At 47.7% G+C, this 19,196-nt stretch overlaps 1 protein-coding gene across 2 annotated transcripts; it reads left to right on the forward strand.

Moving 5' to 3' along the window:
• Positions 1-1,706: 1,706 nt before the first annotated feature.
• Positions 1,707-6,474, forward strand: TMEM247 (transmembrane protein 247). Of its 2 annotated transcripts, none has more exons than XM_040224748.1 (3): positions 1,707-1,823; positions 2,728-3,069; positions 5,873-6,474. In XM_040224748.1, the coding sequence occupies exons 1-3, from the start codon at positions 1,707-1,709 to the stop codon at positions 6,176-6,178; spliced, it is 765 nt and encodes a 254-aa protein (XP_040080682.1). In that variant the 3' UTR covers positions 6,179-6,474. The 2 variants fall into 2 exon arrangements, with proteins under 2 accessions (XP_040080682.1, XP_040080683.1); XM_040224749.1 differs by having other exon boundaries at positions 2,734-3,069.
• Positions 6,475-19,196: the final 12,722 nt, after the last annotated feature.

Genomic DNA, 19,196 nt, shown 5'->3' on the forward strand with positions numbered 1-19,196 from the left:
AGATGTGAAATAACTTTCCCTTGGACATCCAGCTAGACACAGTAGCAAAGCTAGAATTCAAATGCAGCCCTTTCTCTCTCCATACACAACCCTGCCTCCAACTACCAACAATGTTTTTTGTCATTTCCATAAAACTGAAGACAACAAATATTCCCCAGCACCCAATCTTTACTGTTCCCACTCAATGTGTTCGAGGAATAATTGAGGCTGTATCAGTTTGCTAGGACTGCCATAGCAAAGCACCTTAGACTGGGAAGCTTAAATGACAGTGGTTTATCTTCTCACAGTTCTGGAAGCTAGATGTCCAAGGTCAAGGTGTCAGCACAGTTGGTTTCAGCTAAAGGTTGTGAGGGAAGGATCTGTCTCAGGCTTTTGATGGCTAATTTTCTGTATCACCTTGACTAGGCCCTGCGGAGAAGGCAATGGCACCCCACTCCAGTACTCTTGCCTGGAAAATCCCATGGTGGGCTGCAGTCCATGGGGTCGCTAAGAGTCAGACACGACTGAGCGACTTCACTTTCACTTTTCACTTTCATGCACTGGAGAAGGAAATGGCAACCCACTCCAGTGTTCTGGCCTGCAGAATACCAGGGACAGGGGAGCCTGGTAGGCTGCCGTCTATGGGGCCTCACAGAGTCGGACACGACTGAAGCGACTTAGCAGCAACAGTAGCAGCAGGCCCTGGGATGCCCAATATTTGTTAGACATTATTTCTGAGTATGTCTGTGAGGATGCTTCTGGAAGAGATCAGTATTTGAATTGGTAGACTGGATAGATTGACTAGCCTGTTTCAGTGTGGATGGGTATCATCTCATCCTTTGAAGGCCTGAATGGAGAAAAAAGGCAGAGGAAAGCTGAACTGATTCTCTCTGCCTGAGATATCAGTCTTGGACCAGGACTTATATCAGCAGCGCTCCTGGTTACTAGGCCTTCAGACTCAGGCTGGAAGTTCTACATCAGCTTTCAGCAGTCTCCCACTTTCTGACAGCAGATCATGCCACTTCTCAGCTTCCATAATCACCTGAGCCCCTTCTTAATAAGTTCTGTTTGAACGTATCAGGTGGGGTTCCTGTTGGCTCTCTGGAGAGCTCTGAGACCTCTCTCTTTGGTCTTTAGATGACCACCTTCTCCCTCATCTTCACATCTTCTCCTCAGGCGCACATCTGTGTTTACGTTTCCTCAGTCATACTGGATAAGACATCAGTCATACTGGATAAGGACCCACCCTAATGACCTCATTTTAACATAATCACCTCTGTAAAGACCCTTATCTCTTCATGAAGTCACATTCTAAGGTACTGGGGGCTAGGACTTCAACATATGAGTGTGGGGGGCGGGGGTGAGAGGACAAAATCAGGCCCATAACAAGGTTTGTGGAGCTAATTGTGACTCCTCTCAATACAGCCTGCATTTAAAAGAGGAACTTCAAGAGAAGAGATGTCAAATGATGGAATTCTGGATTTCAAGCGGGGGAATTCTAGTTTTTAAAGTGGTCCCTAGGGGTGCTGAAGGCCCACCCTGTAGTTCTTCATAAAAGGCACCTCAAAGTTATCTCTGCCACAGGGGCCCTAGCGACTGGTGGAATGTGGGTTATTATGAGGACAGGCGATTGTGATGGCGGCCGGGCTGTGGAATCTTGTGAAGCCAAATGTCAATGTCTCAAAAAATGTCCTTTGGCCCCAACTGACAGTGCTGTGGCTTTCTGGATGGCAGCGGAGGATAGGGAAATGATGGAAGACCGAGGGGCAGGAGAAAGTTGCCCAACCTTCCCCAAGATGGCGCCTGATGACCCCATGTCTGAAGGAAAGCCAAGGGCTGCGTTGGTAAGGAGGCTGCCTCTTCCCACTGCCCCAGCCTGTCCCAGTGAGGGGAGGAAGAGCACCATGGGGACACCACGGGCTAGGGGCTGAGAGCTAGAAGATTCCAGAGAGCTGCTAAGAGGGGGGCGACATGCACCCTGTCCCCACACTGGCACCCGCCTGCATCCAGGGACCAGGAAGCCTTCACGACATTGTGAAGTCACCGGAAGTTGGCTTTGATCTCCCCCATCTCCCTCTTCACTTCCCAGGTGGCTCATCTGGTAAAGAATCCGCCCCCATTGCGGGAGACCTGGATTCGATCCCTGGGTTGGGAAGATCCCCTGGAGAAGGGAAAGGCAACCCACTCCAGTATTCTGGCCTGAAGAATTCCATGGACTTTATAGTCCATGGGGTCCCAAAGAGTCAGACTCGACTTGCACACACACACACATCTACCTCTCCACGGGTCGGGGGCGGGAGTGGCTTTCTTCCTCCTACAGATGGGGATCCGCGTCCTCCTATACAGAGGTACTCAATGCAGAGCCTAGGTTTCTTCCTCCCTCTGTAACCTCTAGACGACTGGGTATCTAACTGATCTCAAACTAGTTGTGGGGATGGGGTGAGTCACCTGCAAGCAGCGATCTGAAGATCACCAGGAAGACAGACTTCTACTCAATTCCCCCATCACACCCACTTGCAAATTTAGGGCGCCATTCCTCTGTCAGTTTGCCCTCTCCTTCTCAGCTCTCAAGGTCCTGATAACTCCGTGTAAGTTTCTCCTAAGAATTCAGTCTAGATGCTTACAGTTAACAACGCACTTTCAAGCATCCCCGGGGGCACTGTGCCTGGGGCTGCGGGTGCACAGTAGGTTGGGAGGCGGGGTCGCCCCATACTGACTCCTCCCATCCCCTCATTTCCGTCTCCCCAGCCCCAGGAAGCAGACACCCTGAAGCCAGACTCCTCCTACGACTACCTGGAGGAGATGGAAACTTGTGAGGACAGAGGCTGCCCGGGGCCACCGAAGTCACTGTCCTCCAAGGCCGGCCCCGCTGCCGCTAAAGGACAGGCGGGCGATGGACCCGAACCCGCGGAGATGCCCTCGGTCCCGGCCACGGCGGCGCCGGAGAGCCCAGTGCGCGAGATGGAGCTGGAGAAGGTGCGCATGGAGTTTGAACTCACGCGGCTCAAGTACCTGCACGAGGAGAACGAGCGCCAGCGGCAGCACGAGCAGGTGATGGAGCAGCTGCAGCAGCAGGCGACGCCCCGCCTGGTAGGTGACAGGTCCCACGCGGAGGCCAAGGGTGCGGGACACTAGGGGTGAGGGGAGCCCGTCCCTGACCTGCACAGGAAGCCTACTTTATCCATTTGGTGGCTGCGTCCCACCCTACCTCCGCTCACAGCTTTAGAGCTTCCATGTTCATTAAACTCAGATCCAACTCTTCAAGGAAGGTTGGCCCCAGAACCACCTTGTCCACGGTTTTCCTCCTCAGGGAAAACTCAACATTTCCTCTCTGGCTGGATTCCCACCCCTCTCCTCTCTTCTCGCAATCTCTTAAAACGGGATGCCTGGGCCTAGACTGCAGACACTCCCACCCCCGCCCCCGCCCCCCCTCCACACCCCCCACCAGGTCCCCTCCAATGCTCCCCCACCCCCAGCCCCGACCCCCGCCACTGCAGCCTGGCTGGTGGATTTTGATAAAACCATCCCCCGCCCCACCACATACAGACACACACCTCCCCTGATCAGGGCTGCATTTGTTCTATGGGATCACACTGCCTTGCTGTCAATTAAAACTTAGATATCTTTTGGCAAGAAATGGGCCACTCTCCCCTAACCTAAACGGGGATAAGAAAGCCTGTGTGTGATTAAATGAGATGTGGCTAACACTGGCTGGACCATCATAAGCACTAAATAATGAAAGATGTTATTGTTTAAAGCAGCACTGTCTGAGCTTTAAAATCAGACAGTTCTAGGTTAAAATCCTGGCTCTGAAACATATGAATTGCATGACACTGGGTAAATTACTGATCCTCTTTGAACCTTGGTCTGCTCATCTATAAGGCAATACCTACCTCATTGGGTTGTGGGGAGGATTAAATGAAAGAATACATGTGAGGCACTCTGAAATGAGCCTGGCACATTGAGGTAAGCACTCAATAAATATTAGCTATTACCATTTTTATGTACTCATGCAATTCACTTCTTGACCCAAATGCAACAACCTACGTTCATCACTTTTTAATTTTATTGGGATGTAATGTATTAGCTATGCTTCCCAGTTCTGAGTTCTGAGTCATCCTCAGTTCTGAGAAACGTGCCTTCTGGCTTTATCCAAGTCATTGCTATAATTGTTGAGGAGGATATGACCTAAAGTAAATACCACTAAAAGCGCTCCCTACAGGTTAGCAATGTTCCATTAATCAGCACCCTTGAGTTACGTTTTCTCCAGCTCACATTTCTCTACCTTGTCCAGAAAACTGTACTGATACACACAGTCAAATAGTTTCCCAGAATTAAGATATTACATGATAGCATTTCCCCAACTGACTGGTCCATGTTCTTTTTAAAGAAAATTAGGTTGGCTTTGCATGATTTGCTCTCAATGAACACACACTGGCTTCTTAACAATTATCTTTTGTTTTTCTTGCTCATGAAATACTTGCTTTTTAGTTTGAAAATCTTTCTCCTTGTTGGAGGAGATGGAAATCTTTATAATCCTATCTGCTCTCTGTCTTCCACTTAAAAAAAGAGACCATTGGAAGTGTTTTGAAAAGTCTAAAAGGTTTCACAAATGTACAGTTTGTTATCAAAAATCACAAATGTCAGTCATTAGCGTGCAGACCACCAACAGTGGCAGAGTCCATGGACACAGAGCCGCACCAGGTCTGCAGAGAAACACAGTATCTGTCCACTCCTGGCCCAGAACACCGGGTTTCTTCCTCTGGTCTTCTGCCTTCCTTGCCATTCATTTTAGAAGCAGCTTTACTGGAGTTATTTTCTGCCCTGCTCAGTTTTATTTAGTTGCCTTCACATTTTATGGAGTTGTTTCAACAGTATTGTGTCCAAAACCCCACCTTTAACAATATTTTACAAAAGCGTTTTATGTCCTGTGCATTTCCTTGGAGAGTTGAGTTTATTTTTAAACTCCCAACTCTCTTTTTCTGGGTGGGTGGGTGAGTAGGTAGACAGTTGTTATTGTATTGAAAAATACCTCTGAATATGTTTCTAGTGAATTAGAGCATCACCAACCCTGCTTACCAAAAATGTGGCATGAGTTGAAAAGATATTTTAAAGAATGAGCCAGAGGTGTGGTGCCTTCTTAATTACAGATCGTAATAGTTACATCAGCTTTTACTCCATTTCTATGTTAATGCTTTCTACAGTTTAAATGGGGATCTGTTTGACCTTAATCATATAGATCCTGGAAAAGAGCAACACACAGGCAGAATCAGCCAGACAGCTCAAACTGACCCTCCCCCACACCCAAGACCCTGAGGGTTTAGGGAGGCCCCATCCCCTGTCTACTGCCTGTCCACAGGAGAGACACACCCTGGGCTGAAGGACCACAGCCTGTCCCGATGTGACACGCGCCAGCACCCAGAAAATCAGATACAGTCATTTGTGCCCAAGGGATGCCCTCTCATTGGGCCACCATCCAGCAAAAAGGGTGAGGCGTCAGGGGAGACCATCCAGGAACTAGCCCAAGACCCAGTGTCCAGATCTGGGGATCTCTGAGTAGGAGAGAGACTGGTCACGATGTGGGACCCACAGGCTGCATGGAGCGTACAGAGAAAGAAGGGCGGCGGCCTGACTCAGGAGGGCTAAGGCCAGGCTCAAGAAGTGAAAGCTGATGAGTCCCCTCTGTGCCAGCGGCCTCGCCTGGAGTTTTTCACTCTTGTCCCACTCTTCCTCCTCACCATCTTGTGAGGTGGGCACAATTACCCTCACCGTGGGTGAGGAAGACAGCCTGCCAAAGGCCACATTCGGGAAGGGACAAGAGCAGGCAGGAAGCCCAGGTCTGCCTGGTGCCCAGGCCCCGGCTGGCCGTTTCCACTCTCTTCTCTCCCCACAGTTCTCGGGAGGCCTCCAGGACCTCCTGCTTCCCCAGAACCAGTTCACCATGTTCCTGTACTGCTTCATCTTCATACACATAATTTATGTCACCAAGGAGATGGTCTTCTTTCTCTTCTCCAAGCACTACCTGTTCTGCATTGCGGCCATTTTGCTCTGTTTGATTAAAACTTTATGGTCATACTTCCAAGTGCCTTCGCTCTCTCTCCATCACTGGGCACCTCCTTGCCTCACTTGTGCCCCCCTCCCCCAATCAGATCTTGCTGGTAGGAAAGGTTTGCTGTCAAACATTTACACCTTAGTGTGAAGAAACGTGTTTAGGCCTTGTACTAAGCCTGAGTTCTCACTGTGGGTGAAGACGCTTTGTTTCCCAAGAGGAGGATTTCAGAAGGTAGTGGGTTAAGGAGGCATCTGTACGGAGAAGGGGTTTAGAAAGCCTTTCCAGAACCACAGAAATTATACCGTGACTGGGCTGACTTGGGATCCACAGAATCTGCTCATTTAGACAGATCTTGTCTGAGGTGTGGGGAGCTGAGGGAGGCTTGGAGGTAGGGCCCCCAAAGAGGTCCACACCCCAGTTCCCATATGTTACCTTATGTGATTGAAAAAAAAAAGACTTTGGGATTAAATTAAGGCCTTGAAATGAAGACGTGATCCTGGATTATCCAGATAAGCACAGTGTAATCAAAAGGGTTCTTATAAGAGGGAAGCAGGAGGGTGAGAGGCAGAGACCGTGCGGCCGTGGGAGCGGAGCGGGGAGTGATGTGGGGCCACGAGCCGAGAAATGCAGGCAGCCTACAGAAGTCAGAAAAGGCAGGAACGTGGGCTTTTTCCCAGAGTCACCAGAAAGGACGCAGCCCTGCCAAAGCCATTTTAAATTTCTGACCTCCAGAACTGTAAGAGAAGAAATGAGTTGCTTTAAGCCCCTACACTTGTAATAATTCACGACAGCAGCAAAACTAACACAGGGAACTAATACAAGAGCCACAGCTCTGTAAGCGCCTTCCAGCTCTGCAGACATGTCAAGATGGCATCGTCACCATGCCATTGGCAACGGTCCATTCAACCCTGGCCTGAGCAGTACTGCACACAGTCCATCACACAGGCTCAGAACCTGCCCTCAGTTCACTTCAGTTCAGTCGCTCAGTCGTGTCTGACTCTGCGACCCCATGAATCACAGCACGCCAGGCCTCCCTGTCCATCACCAACTCCCAGAGTCCACCCAAACTCATGTCCATCGAGTTGGTGATGCCATCCAGCCATCTCATCCTCTGTCGTCCCCTTCTCCTCCTGCCCCCAATCCCTCCCAGCATCAGAGTCTTTTCCAATGAGTCAACTCTTCCCATGAGGTGGCCAAAGTATTGGAGTTTCAGCTTTAGCATCAGTCCTTCCAATGAACATTCAGGACTGATCTCCTTTAGGATGGACTGGTTGGATCTCCTTGTAGTCCAAGGGACTCTCGAGTCTTCTCCAACACCACAGTTCAAAAGCATCAGTTCTTCGGTGCTCAGCTTTCTTCACAGTATGAACAGTATGAGCCTGCCCTCAGCAACATGCAATTCAAGAATAGATATGCTGAAGCTCCAGGGAGCCCAGGATGGGCCTATCGGGTATCCTAATCATTGAGCAGTGCAGGCCTGGGTGAGGTGGGGGCAAAATCTGGGCATACTCCGAGGGGCCTTGGGGAGGAGGCACTGATGTCTGATTAGAACCACAACAAGTCAGCAATGCTGCTCTTGTGGAAAAGTAGAAGGAGGGGGGACAAAACCAAACAGGCCACACAGCCCAACCCTCAAATCACACACATGCACACACACTGCTAATAGCTGTCTACAATAGACAGGTACAATCTCTTAATTTGATCTGGGTTTCTGGGGGGCAAGGATTGAAGCGAAAGAAAGAGAAGATCTTGCTTTATTGACTACACCAAAGCCTTTGACTGTGTGGATCACAATAAACTGTGGGAAATTCTGAAAGAGATGGGAATACCAGACCATGTTACCTGCCTCCTGAGAAATCTGTATGCAGGTCAAGAAGCAACATTAGAACCGGACATGGAACAGCAGACTGGTTGCAGATAGGAAAAGGAGTACGTCAAGGCTGTATATTGTCACCCTGCTTATTTAACTTATATGCAAAGTACATCATGAGAAATGCCAGGATGTATGAAGCACAAGCTGGAATCAAGATTGCCAGGAGAAATATCAATAACCTCAGATATGCAGATGACACCACCCTTATGGCAGAAAGCGAAGAACTAAAGAGCCTCTTGATGAAGGTGAAAGAGGAGAGTGAAATAGTTGGCTTAAAACTCAACATTCAAAAACCTAAGATCATGGCATCTGATCCCATCACTTCATGGGAAATAGATGGGGAAACAGTGGAAACAGTGGCAGACTTTATTTTGGGGGGCTCCAAAATCACTGCAAATGGTGACTGCAGCCATGAAATTCAAAGACATTTGCTCCTTGGAAGAAAGGCTATGACAAAATGAGACAGCATATTAAAAAGAAGAGACATTATTTTGCCAACAAAGGTCCATCTAGTCAAGGCTATGGTTTTTCCAGTGGTCATGTATGGATATGAGAGTTGGACTACAAGAAAGCTGAGCACCAAAGAATTGATGCTTTTGAACTGTGGTGTTGGAGAAGACTCTTGAGAGTCCCTTGGACTGCAAGGAGATCAAACAGTCAATCCTAAAGGAAATCAGTCCTGTACATTCATTGGAAGGACTGATGTTGAAGCTGAAACTCCAATACTTTGGCCAGCTGATGTGAAGAACTGAGTCACTGGAAAAAACCCTGATGCTGAGAAAGATTGAAGGCAGGAGGAAAAGGGGATGACAGAGGATGAGATGGTTGGATGGCATCATTGACTCAAGGGACATGAGTTTGAGCAAGCTTGGGGAGATGGTGAAGGACTCAGAAGCCTGGTGTGCTGCAGTACACGGGGTCACAAAGAGTAGGACATGACTGAGTGACTGAACTGAACTGAAGGAGAAGATCAGGATATCAAAAAGATGAAGGTCCAGATGTTTAATCTGCTACAGCAAATAGAATTGAGAGTTTGAAGAAAGACAAGTGCTATAATACCATTTATTTAATCAGCCTGTTGCCAGATAAAACGATTAAATGCACCCATTTTCCTTTTAAATCTTTAGAGAAAGACTGAATAAACTTTTAGCTGTTAGCATCTCTTCTCACCCCCTTAGCAATGGGCATGAAATCTCCCTTCTGTCCCTCCTCCTACTCTGATAGAAGACTGGAGCCAGTAAGAGATGTGTCCTCAGTAAAAATGAGAGAAACTCCTGGTCACTCCCTAAACTTGGTATAGGCCTACCAGTTCAATTGCAAAGCAGGAAATCAGAAGGAAGGGAGAGAGAAAAATGAAGAGCGATGCAAAGGATAGGAAAAAGGCACAGCCTAGAGTTACCAAGCAGGCAACAAGTCAACACACAAGCCCTTCCGGAGCATCTCCAGTGTGCCTGGTACTTGGTTTCATGCTTTATGGAGGCCTGGGAGGTAGACATGTATATCATCCCCATTTCACAGACAAGGATACTGAGGCTCAGAGAGGTTAAGTGATGCACCCAGAACCATCTTAGATCTCAAGTCTGACTCCAAAACACATGATCTTTATACACTTACACATTCCTAAAATCCTGCCTCGGAGGATTTCACAGCCTTGCTGGGTAGATGCAGCTGATACACACTAAAGTGTAAAGAAACTAGCAGGCACATAGACCTCAGTGATGAAGGAGCTTAAACGAGAGGGCCCCGGAGCACAGGGTGATCGGAAGTCTCAAAAGAGCAGCTCACAGGGGCCGGTAAGCCTGGGACAGGGAGAAAGGAGCAGGGAAAACTCACCTGAATTCAGACCAGTGTGGGATCTTAATTCAAAGAGAGGAGTAGGCTCATCCTCACTCTGGTGAATAGTAACAGACCTGGAAAAGTGATTTGGAACCAAATTTTATAGTTTTAAATGTTGGTCTGAGGAATGTGAACTTAATCTCTTAGGAAATAAGGAATGTTCAAACTACTGTACTATTGCACTTATTTCACCTCAAAATCCTTTAAGCTAGGCTTCGGCAGTACACGGATCAAGAGCTTCCAGATGTACAAGCTGGATTTGGAAAGGCAGAGAAACTGGAGGTCAAATTGCCAACATTCATTGGATCATGGAGAAAGTGAGGGAACTCTAGAAAAACATTTACTTCTTCATTGACTATGTTAAAACCCTTTGACTGTGTGGATCACAATGAACTGTGGAAAATTCTTAAAGAAACGGGAGTACCAGACCACCTTACCTGTCTCCTGAGAAATCTGTATGCTGGTCAAGAAGTAAAAGTTAGAAACAGACATGGAACGATAGACTGTTTCAAAATTGGGAAAGGCTATATATTATCACCCTGCTTATTTAACTTATATACAGACTACATCATGTGACATGCCAGGCAGGATGAATCACAAGCTGGAATCAAGTTTACTGGGAGAAATATCAACACCCTCAGATATGCAGATAATAGCACTCTAAAGGCAGAAAGTGAAGAACTAAAGAGTGTCTTGATGAGGGTGAAAGAGGGGAGTGAAAAAACTTGGCTTGAAACTCAGCATTAAAAAAAGTGAGATCATAGCATCTGGTCCCATCACTTCATGGCAAATAGAAGGGCAAAAAGTTGAAGCAGTGACAGATTTTATTTTCTTGGACTCCAAAATCACTGTGGACAATGACTGCAGCCATGAAATTAAAAGATGCTTGCTCCTTGGAAGTAAACTATGACAAACCTAGACAGTGTATTAAAAAGCAGAGACTTCACTTTGCCAACAAAGGTCTGTATAGTCAAAGCTACGATTTTTCCAATGGTCATGTCCGGACGTGAGAGTTGGACTATAAAGAAGGCTGAGTGCTGAAGAATTGATGCTTTCAAATTGTAGTGCTGGAGAAGATTCTTGAGAGTCCCTTGGATTGTAAAGAGATCAAATCAATCAATCCTAAAGGAAATCAACCTTGAATATTCATTGGAAGGACTGCCACTGAAGCTCCAATACTTTGGCCACCTGTTGAGAAGAATCACCTCAGTGGAAAAGACTCTGATGCTGTGAAAGATTGAAGGCAAAAGGAGAAGTGGGTGGCAGAGGATGAGATGATTAGATAGCATCACTGACTCAATGGACATGAATTTGAGTAAACTCCAGGAAATGGTAGAGGATAGAGGAGCTTGGCATGCTACAGTCCATGGGATCACAAAGAGTCAGATACTACCTAGTGGTTGAATAACAACAATAGTGACCCTCCCCAAAAAGCGGAAAATTCTTCACCCATCCCCTCTCCTGGGGACCATGTTCTTGCCTTGACCCTCTCTTCCCATTTCCAATCTAGGAACATTCATTCTAACGTCCCCGTGTGAAGATTGCATTTAGTCACAGTGGCTTAACAAAGTAGGAGTTTACATGTCTCACACACTAAGAAATCCCTGGTAAGGCAGTCCATGATGGTGAAATTTCTCTAGGAAGTCATAGAGAACCCAGTCATAAAGGACCCTTCTTTTCGTTCCACCATCCTTAGTATATGGCTTTTATCCTGCTCACTTCATGGCTTTTAGCCTCATAATCTCAACATGGCTGCCGTGGCTCCAGGTATCAACTCCTGGTCAGCAAAGGGGGAAAAGAAATGAAGCCACCTCTTAAAAGCTTTCCAGAAAGATCCACTTAGAGACTTCTGCTTGCATCTCATGGTTCAGACTGGTCACGTTGCTGCTCCTAGCTTCAGGGCATCTTTAGTATAGTAAGTTTTTTGCCTGGACACTGTTGCAGCCTTGAACAAAATTAAGATTCTGATAGTATGGAGAGGAGGGGAAAAAGAGGGGTGAGTATTGACTAAGCAAATATCTTTGTCTACAGTACCTTGCTGCTTTCTTAGGCCCAGCCCCCACTCCCTGCCTCAGTGCGGAGCCGGCATCACAGTCCTGTCCAGGTTGAGACAATTGGGTGGAGCACAGCTGTGGCCAAGCTGGGTCTGGTCAACGGCTGCACCCTCACTCACATACCACAGCAAGAAGGTCACAGTTTTCTCTCAATACAGGACTGGAACAGCTCTGCCCTCATCCTCTTGACCTCTGCCTGAGGTCCCAGGATCTTACACAACAAGGGCCTCCACCTTGCCTGGGGGCACACCCCTCGGTGCTAGGTTGCAGGAGGAGGCCAGTCTGCCCCTAGAGTCCCTCCCCTTCCTGAGTCCCAGATCTCGCAGAACAGAGCCCAGTGCCCCCAAAATCTGTCCTGTCATCCCACGCACACTGTGTTGCTGAAGACTGAGAGCGTAACAGATCCTACACAGTACACTCCACTATAGCCCAAGCAATTAAGCACTAATAATGAAGTTTCAAGTGGTCTTAGGAAGACAAAGATAGAAGAATCTTGCCTGCTGTCCCAGTGCAATCACGTAGGTTGCAACCCTGAGCCCAGGGACAGGCTAGTGTAGTAGTGCAGTTGTTCAGTCGTGTCCGACTCTTTGCGACCCCACAGACTGTAGCCTACCAGGCTTCTCTGTCCATGGGATTTTCCAGGCAATAGTATTGGAGTGGACTGCTATTTCCTTCTCCAGGGGATCTTCCCAACCCAGGGCTCGAACGCGGGTCTCCCGCATTGTAGACAGCCGCTTTACCGCCTAGGATCCTGGAAATGCTCAGATCTGCAAGGAGGGAAGGAGGAGCAGGCTTGGCTTCCAACTTCCCTGCCATCTCCGTTTCTAATCCCACTTCAGCAGGCGATGGCCATCAAGTTGGTTAAGCTTTCTAGGCTTCATGTGGGTGACCTACCAATTAACTAGGCTCTCAGTTTAAAAAAAAAAGAAAAGAAAAGAAAATAAGAAGGTGGGGGTGGAGAGAATGGGACCAAAGAGCCTTGGGTCTGATTTCAGAAATTCCAATTTAATTGATCTCAGATCGTGTCCAGAGAGTTTGGTAACTTGAACACTGCCCCAGTTGATTGTAACATTTTCAGCTTCATTACAAACTAAATCCTTGTGACTCAACACATGATCTGAGGACCAGCAGCCCCAGGTATCTTAGAAATGCAGCATCCCAGGCCCCACTCTGGACCCACTGATCATCTGCATTTTTGACAATATTCTCAGTGACTCTTGTACTCGTGGACGTCACAAAAGCGCTGCTCTAGGTGGAGTGATTCAACCTTTGTTCAGTTGCAAAGATAGTGCTCTGGAGGGTTTTGGGCTGGGGGCGGGGTGGGGAGGGGGAGAGTTGGGGGGCGGCGGTGTGGAGGCAAGACGGGAAGGAGAGAAGAGAGGATAACCGAGCGTGCAGCCCCTATGAGGGCTGTGGACGCCCCCCTCACAGCTGGCAGGCACAGGCTGAGTGGCCATACTTCCACCCCTCCCCTCCACGCTCTTCACCAGTCCTTGCTCTGGGCTTCTGAGCAACCAAATAATTGCTCCCAGCACTCCACAATTCACCAGAAACTTCCAGAATCCCCCCAGGCCTGTCTCTGCCTCTGTCCCTTTTATGATCTGGCTCTGTTGTAGCTTGAGGGAAAATCTTGCTAATATACATTCATTCATTATTTAAAGGTTGCCACTGTTCTTTCAGGGAGGTTAAGCATGATTAAAAGATGGGATTTTTTTTTCCACAGGGCACAGCAGAAAAGCTAGGACTCCCGCATTTTTAAACTGTTTTGGCCGAGCCTTGTTGCATAATTTAAAGTCTGGGACTCATTTAGATTTAATTAGCCAAAGGAGCAGCAGCTGCAGGTTCATTAGTTGGTATTTATTAAGCACCTTTGGAGGGCTAGGTCTGCTGCTCTTTAAGAGCTTCGGACTTGCAAATTTCCTATACTTTAAGAAAGAGGGGATCACAGAGAGGGTTAGGAGTCAAGCATTTTGGTTCCTCAAGAACAAAGGGGTGGCATCAAAGCGCCTGGGGTCAGGAGATAAATCCCCCAAACGCCTCTGCCAAGAGTCAGTGATTTAGGGACTCAAGGTGACAATGTGATAACAGGGTGCAGGCTCAGCTCTACAAATGAGAGGTGTTAGTAAGAGAAAGGCAGAGAATGTAGGGGTCAGAGACCTGACTTTAAGAACCGGGAGAAGTGAAGCTATGAGAACTCAGCTCCCGGATCTTCGGGGCCCAATGCAGAAGGACACTGAGGGTCCCTTGTTCAAGAACCACTGAGGATTTCAAGGTGGGGACAGAGGATCCTGGAACCAACTGTAGGGTCTGGCTACGTGCAGGCCATCCCCCCCACCAAGCATAGAGCCCGGGGGGCAGTGCTGTGGTGGTCCACCCATGAGGCTGGCCGAGTGAGTGTGGGAAAACTTCTGGGGCAGGGGGCTTTTGTGGATCCTCTGAAATCCCTCCCCCCGGTCCCTGACACCCCATCAGCCAGAGGAAGGGAACAGGTGCTTATGCATTTTGAAAGGGGGTAGGGACTACGGGAGCAGGCCTAACTGCTGAGGATGCTCAGTCTGGTGGTCTAGGGGGAGGAGAGTTCCCCACGCAGGCAATGTCGGGGGGCGGGGCTCATACCCCCACCAGCTCTGGAAGCAGAGTCTGGCTGAGTGGGAGACACCTCTTGGTGTGCAGGTCACGCCCCGGGCTTGCAGCTGCTAATCTCAGGGCTAACACAAGCACTGAGTTCCCCAGTTCTTGGCATTTCCTCTCCCTCCTGGCTTCCTCCCCAGCCCCATTCAGCAGCTAGCTTTTTTCTGGGCTAGAAAATCCCCGAATAAAAGAATAAAGCTACACTTTTTACCCTCATGAGCCTCATTTGTATCAAATGACACAGTCACTTTCCCTCAAACTTTGCATCAAAGGAGCCTTTGTAGGTCCTGGGGCAGAAAGCAGGTCTTGGAAGAGAGCCACCGGAAAGCCAGGCAGAAAGTGCTGAGCAAGGCAACCCTTGGTTGAGAAGGTGGGGGTCAGCGGGAGAGACGTGAGGGGTGTCCTTGGGAGCTTCCCTCACCCCTAGGTAGGGCATATGCCAGACATTCTCTACCATGGAGCCACTCTCCTCCCAGCTGGAGCGGCTCATTGTGTGCTGCAGAGACCACCCTACTGCCGGGGCTTCAGTCAATGCTTGAGGACCAAATGAATGAACAAGTCGATGAACAAAAGGGTGCAGTAGACAGCCTGAGAGAAGACTCTGAGCTCAAGCCTTCTGTGGAGATGTCCTGGAGAGGAGGGAAGGGCTCACACCCTTACCCAGTAGCTACTGTGTATTTTGCCCTGTGGTGGCTCTGAGGTTAAAGCGTCTGCCTCCAATGCGGGAGACCTGGGTTCGATCTCTGGGTCGGGAAGATCCCCTGGAGAAGGAAATGGCAATCCACTCCAGTATTCTTGCCTGGAAAATCCCATGGATGGAGAAGCCTAGTAGGTTACAGTCCACGGGGTCCCAAAGAGTTGGACATGACTGAGCAACTTCACCTTACCTCACCTTAACACACTTCATGTCAACTCATCTCATCCCATGGCCACCCCGTGAGATAGTACTATAACCATCCTCACCCTGCTAATGAGAATGAGACTCAAACAGGTTCAGGAGTTGCCTGAGCTTCCTGAGCTTCCTCAGCTGGAAGCCTGGCAGGGACCAAGTATAGCACAGAGCTGAAAGTTGCTTTAAAGAATGTTGAGAAATCTATCCGTCTGTTTGGATGTCAATGAGATTCAGAGCTACTTTGATAATAAATGTGAAGAGTGATGTTACTGTATTTCAAATGCTATTGTGAGGTCCCCTGTATCTCTCTATATTGTGCACACCTAGGGGTAGAGTCTTCAAAGGTACTCAACTGAAAAATCTGCCCTTTTATTCCACCCATTCTCTCCCTTCCTCCCACTAAAGGTTGTGGAGGGAAATATCTCTGAGAGGGGACAAGCATGTCAGTCCTCACTCACTGGCTCTGGTGGGGCAGGTGAAAGAGGGGAGCTGGCCAGCTGGAGCTAACAAGAAAGGAAGAATCAGTGCAAAAGAGGCAGCCCCCTCACTCCCACCCTCCTGCCCATTTTCACCCTGTGTCTAGTTCAAGGGCAGCCAGGAATCCAGTCTTTTTAAGTGATACCTGCTGATTTTTAACTGTTGACTCTATCTTTTTAGGCACGCTATGGACCTAACAAAAGTCTGCAGGCCCACAAACTCACAACCTTTGAACTTGAGATGTGATTTCCCTGATGATACAGTCTTCTGTTTCACTCAGAGATGTGCTGGGGGAATTCTTTAAACAGAAAATACTCCTAGTTACAAAAATAGAATGTGATTCACTCTAGCCCTGCATTAAGCAGAGAAGCAGCAGTAAAGGATGTTTCTTCCCTTCACAAATTGCCTCACCTTGAGGTGTTTCAAGAGACAGATCTCTTTGTGCATTTCAAATCAAGTTAGAATGGGAAAAATCTAATTTTCATACAACTTGAAGGAAAATGGGAATTTGACTCAAGCCTGGATCAGGATTAAAGAAGGGGCAAGGCAGGGGCCTGGGGTGGAGAAATGAGGCAAGAGAGTGCATTGCAGGCAGAGGGCAAAGCTGGGTGCCCTCACTTAGGGATGTGGGGAGAGGCTGGCAACAGCCCTGTGAGATTGGTGAGACAGAGAGATGGAGCCGGGGGACCGGATCCAGAGAGGGAAAAAGGATGATGGCACATCATCAGTTGCCATGGCAACAAAGGAATAAGGAAAGGGGAGGGGAAAAAAGGAGGGAGGGGGGAATCTCAGAGAAGAGCTATATTGTGCTGCTACAGCCAGGTCTCTCCCCTCCATCCAGACACCTGTGTATAACTCCCGGGCCTTCTACCACCTTCCCCACCTGACTCCACTCAACCTTGGCATGGATAAAATACTATGAAATGAAAATACTATGAACTGATGTCAAAGACATTCAGATCCTATATGTGTAACTATAGGATATGTAACTACTTACTTCGCATCAGTCTCTAGAAGACCTCTCTTAAAAAAAATTTTTTTTTAATTTCATTTTTTAAAATTTTACTTTACAATACTGTATTGGTTTTGCCATACATCAACATGAATCCGCCACAGGTATACACGTGTTCCCAATCCTGAACCCCCCTCCCACCTCCTTCCCCACCTCTTTTTAAAAATTAAAAATATATATATTTATTTGGCTGCACTAGGTCTTAGTTGCAACATGCAGTGTCTTTAGTTGTGGCATCAGAACTCTTAATTGCAGTATGTGGAATCTAATTCCCTTACCAGGGATTTAACCCAGGCCCCCTACATTGGGAGTATGGAGTCTGAGCCACTGGACCAACAGAGAAGTCCCTCCAAAAGGCCTCTTGAATTAAAAAATATTTTCTCCACTGTCTTGCTATGAAAGCCTGTAATTCAACTATCAGGGCCAAAATTCTTGGACTAAGGATTTGTTCATGTTCAGTTACAAACCCTCCTTAAGAACAGTAATACCTTGGATATTAACTTCTAGAATCTCATAAATTAATTTATCACATGTAGCAGGGGTCTTGGCTTCAACCTGGACCTTGGCTTCAGTCTACTACTAGGATTCAGGCATATCTAAACATGTATGATAAGTTAACAGGCTAGATCCCAGACAGATCAGTTTATAGCATGATTCCAGTGACATCTGCTGTGTGTACCCAGTGTTCATTCCCCATTGATTTTCTTTTGGGAAGCTCCCTGTTCATCAGTCTTTGTAAATTTCCAGTGGGCTGGCTTCCAATTGAGGGTGGGCCCCAGACCCAGACCTGGCCAATCAGAGCATTCCATCTTTTGGCCAAATGGCAGGTTCTGGTGTGGACACATGACCCAAGCCTGACCAATGAGTCTCAGACTTAGGACTTTTACTGGAACTCCTGGGAAAGACAAACTCTCCTTTGGGTACTAATTAGGCAGAATAAATGTCCAGAGCGATTGGTAGCTGTCTTGTTCCACTTGGGAAAGCCTGACCTGAGCATACAGCTTACAAGGAGAAAAGCAGAGCCAAGAAGGGATGAGAAGGCTCAGAGAAAGAGAGGGAGGGAGGAGAAGGAGAGAGAGTGAGACCTTGGCATGATTTGAGCTCCTGGATCCACCTGAAATAAGAGACATCCCTAAGCTTTTCAGTTGCTATTAACTTTTATTTAAATTGGGTTTCTGTCACTTGGAACCAAGAGTTCTGAAGCACGCAAGGGCTTTCCCATTTGGCTAAGGAGAAGAGAATTACATGAGTTGGAACATGAGCTCAGCAATAGCTAGTGGAGGAAACTTGGCATCTGTTTCCAGCCTGTCCTATAGAGAAAGCCAAGCAGATGAACCTAAACAAGGGAGTCTGATAGACACGGGGAGAAGTGGCACTCTTAGAGGACACACACGAGAACTCACATGGGAAGGGAGTCATTATTCCACTTCTGGAGGGAAAACAGCCCTGCTCTGGTACCATGAGGGACTAAGGTATTGATGTCTCTGCCAATGGAAATGGTGGCAGGGCATCGCTAAGAGGGGATGACCAGTGGGAAATCATAGACAAGCATAGTCTGTACAACCACAAAGGCTCCATGATAAGACCATGAACAGTCTGGAAGCAACCCAAGTGTCCATCAACTGATGTGTTGATAATCACCATGTGGGACAGCCATGCCATGGAATATTATTTGGCAGTAAAAAAGGATAAAGCATTGATCCATGCTACCTCATGGTTAAACCTTGAAAACATCATGCTAAGTGAAAGAAGCCAAACATAAAAGACTACAAATGTTATAATTCCATTTACATAAAATGTCCAGAATGTGCAAATCTCTAGAGAGACAAAGTAGACTAGTAGTTGCTTAGGACCAGGGGAACAGAGGGACTGGGAGATGAGAGCTATGGGTGCACAGTTTCCTTTAGGGTGATGAAATGTTCTAAAATTAACTGTGGTGATGGTTGCAAAACCTGAAATGCTAAAAGTCATCTAATTGCACACTTTAAATGGGAAATTGTACAGTATATGAATTATATCTCAATAAAGTTCTTACCCTCCAAAATGGCTCTTAAATGCTGAGTCTGCGTGTGGGGGGGGATAAAGGTGAAAAATTAGCCTCCAGGAGACTCCAGATGACCCAGGGCACTTGATGAAGCTGCTGTGACTTTGGGAGGGACTCTGCGCTTAGATCTGACAAGAGAGATCTCACTCTGGGCCAGCACTATACGAGGGCTCCCTGCTGACTCTTACCTGGTCTCACCCCTCCCCACAGGGTAGAAAGTCTGTAGGGCCAAGTGGATGTGCCCACCACACTCTTACCTCCTGAGAACATACCATAGGCATACAGGACCCAGGAACTTCTTGCCCAAAAGGTCCCAAACCTGTTTCTCGAGCCTGCAGTCCTCTTC

This window comes from Oryx dammah, unplaced genomic scaffold, assembly GCF_014754425.2.
Source record: "Oryx dammah isolate SB20612 unplaced genomic scaffold, SCBI_Odam_1.1 HiC_scaffold_25, whole genome shotgun sequence".
Classification (NCBI taxonomy): Eukaryota; Metazoa; Chordata; class Mammalia; order Artiodactyla; family Bovidae; genus Oryx; species Oryx dammah.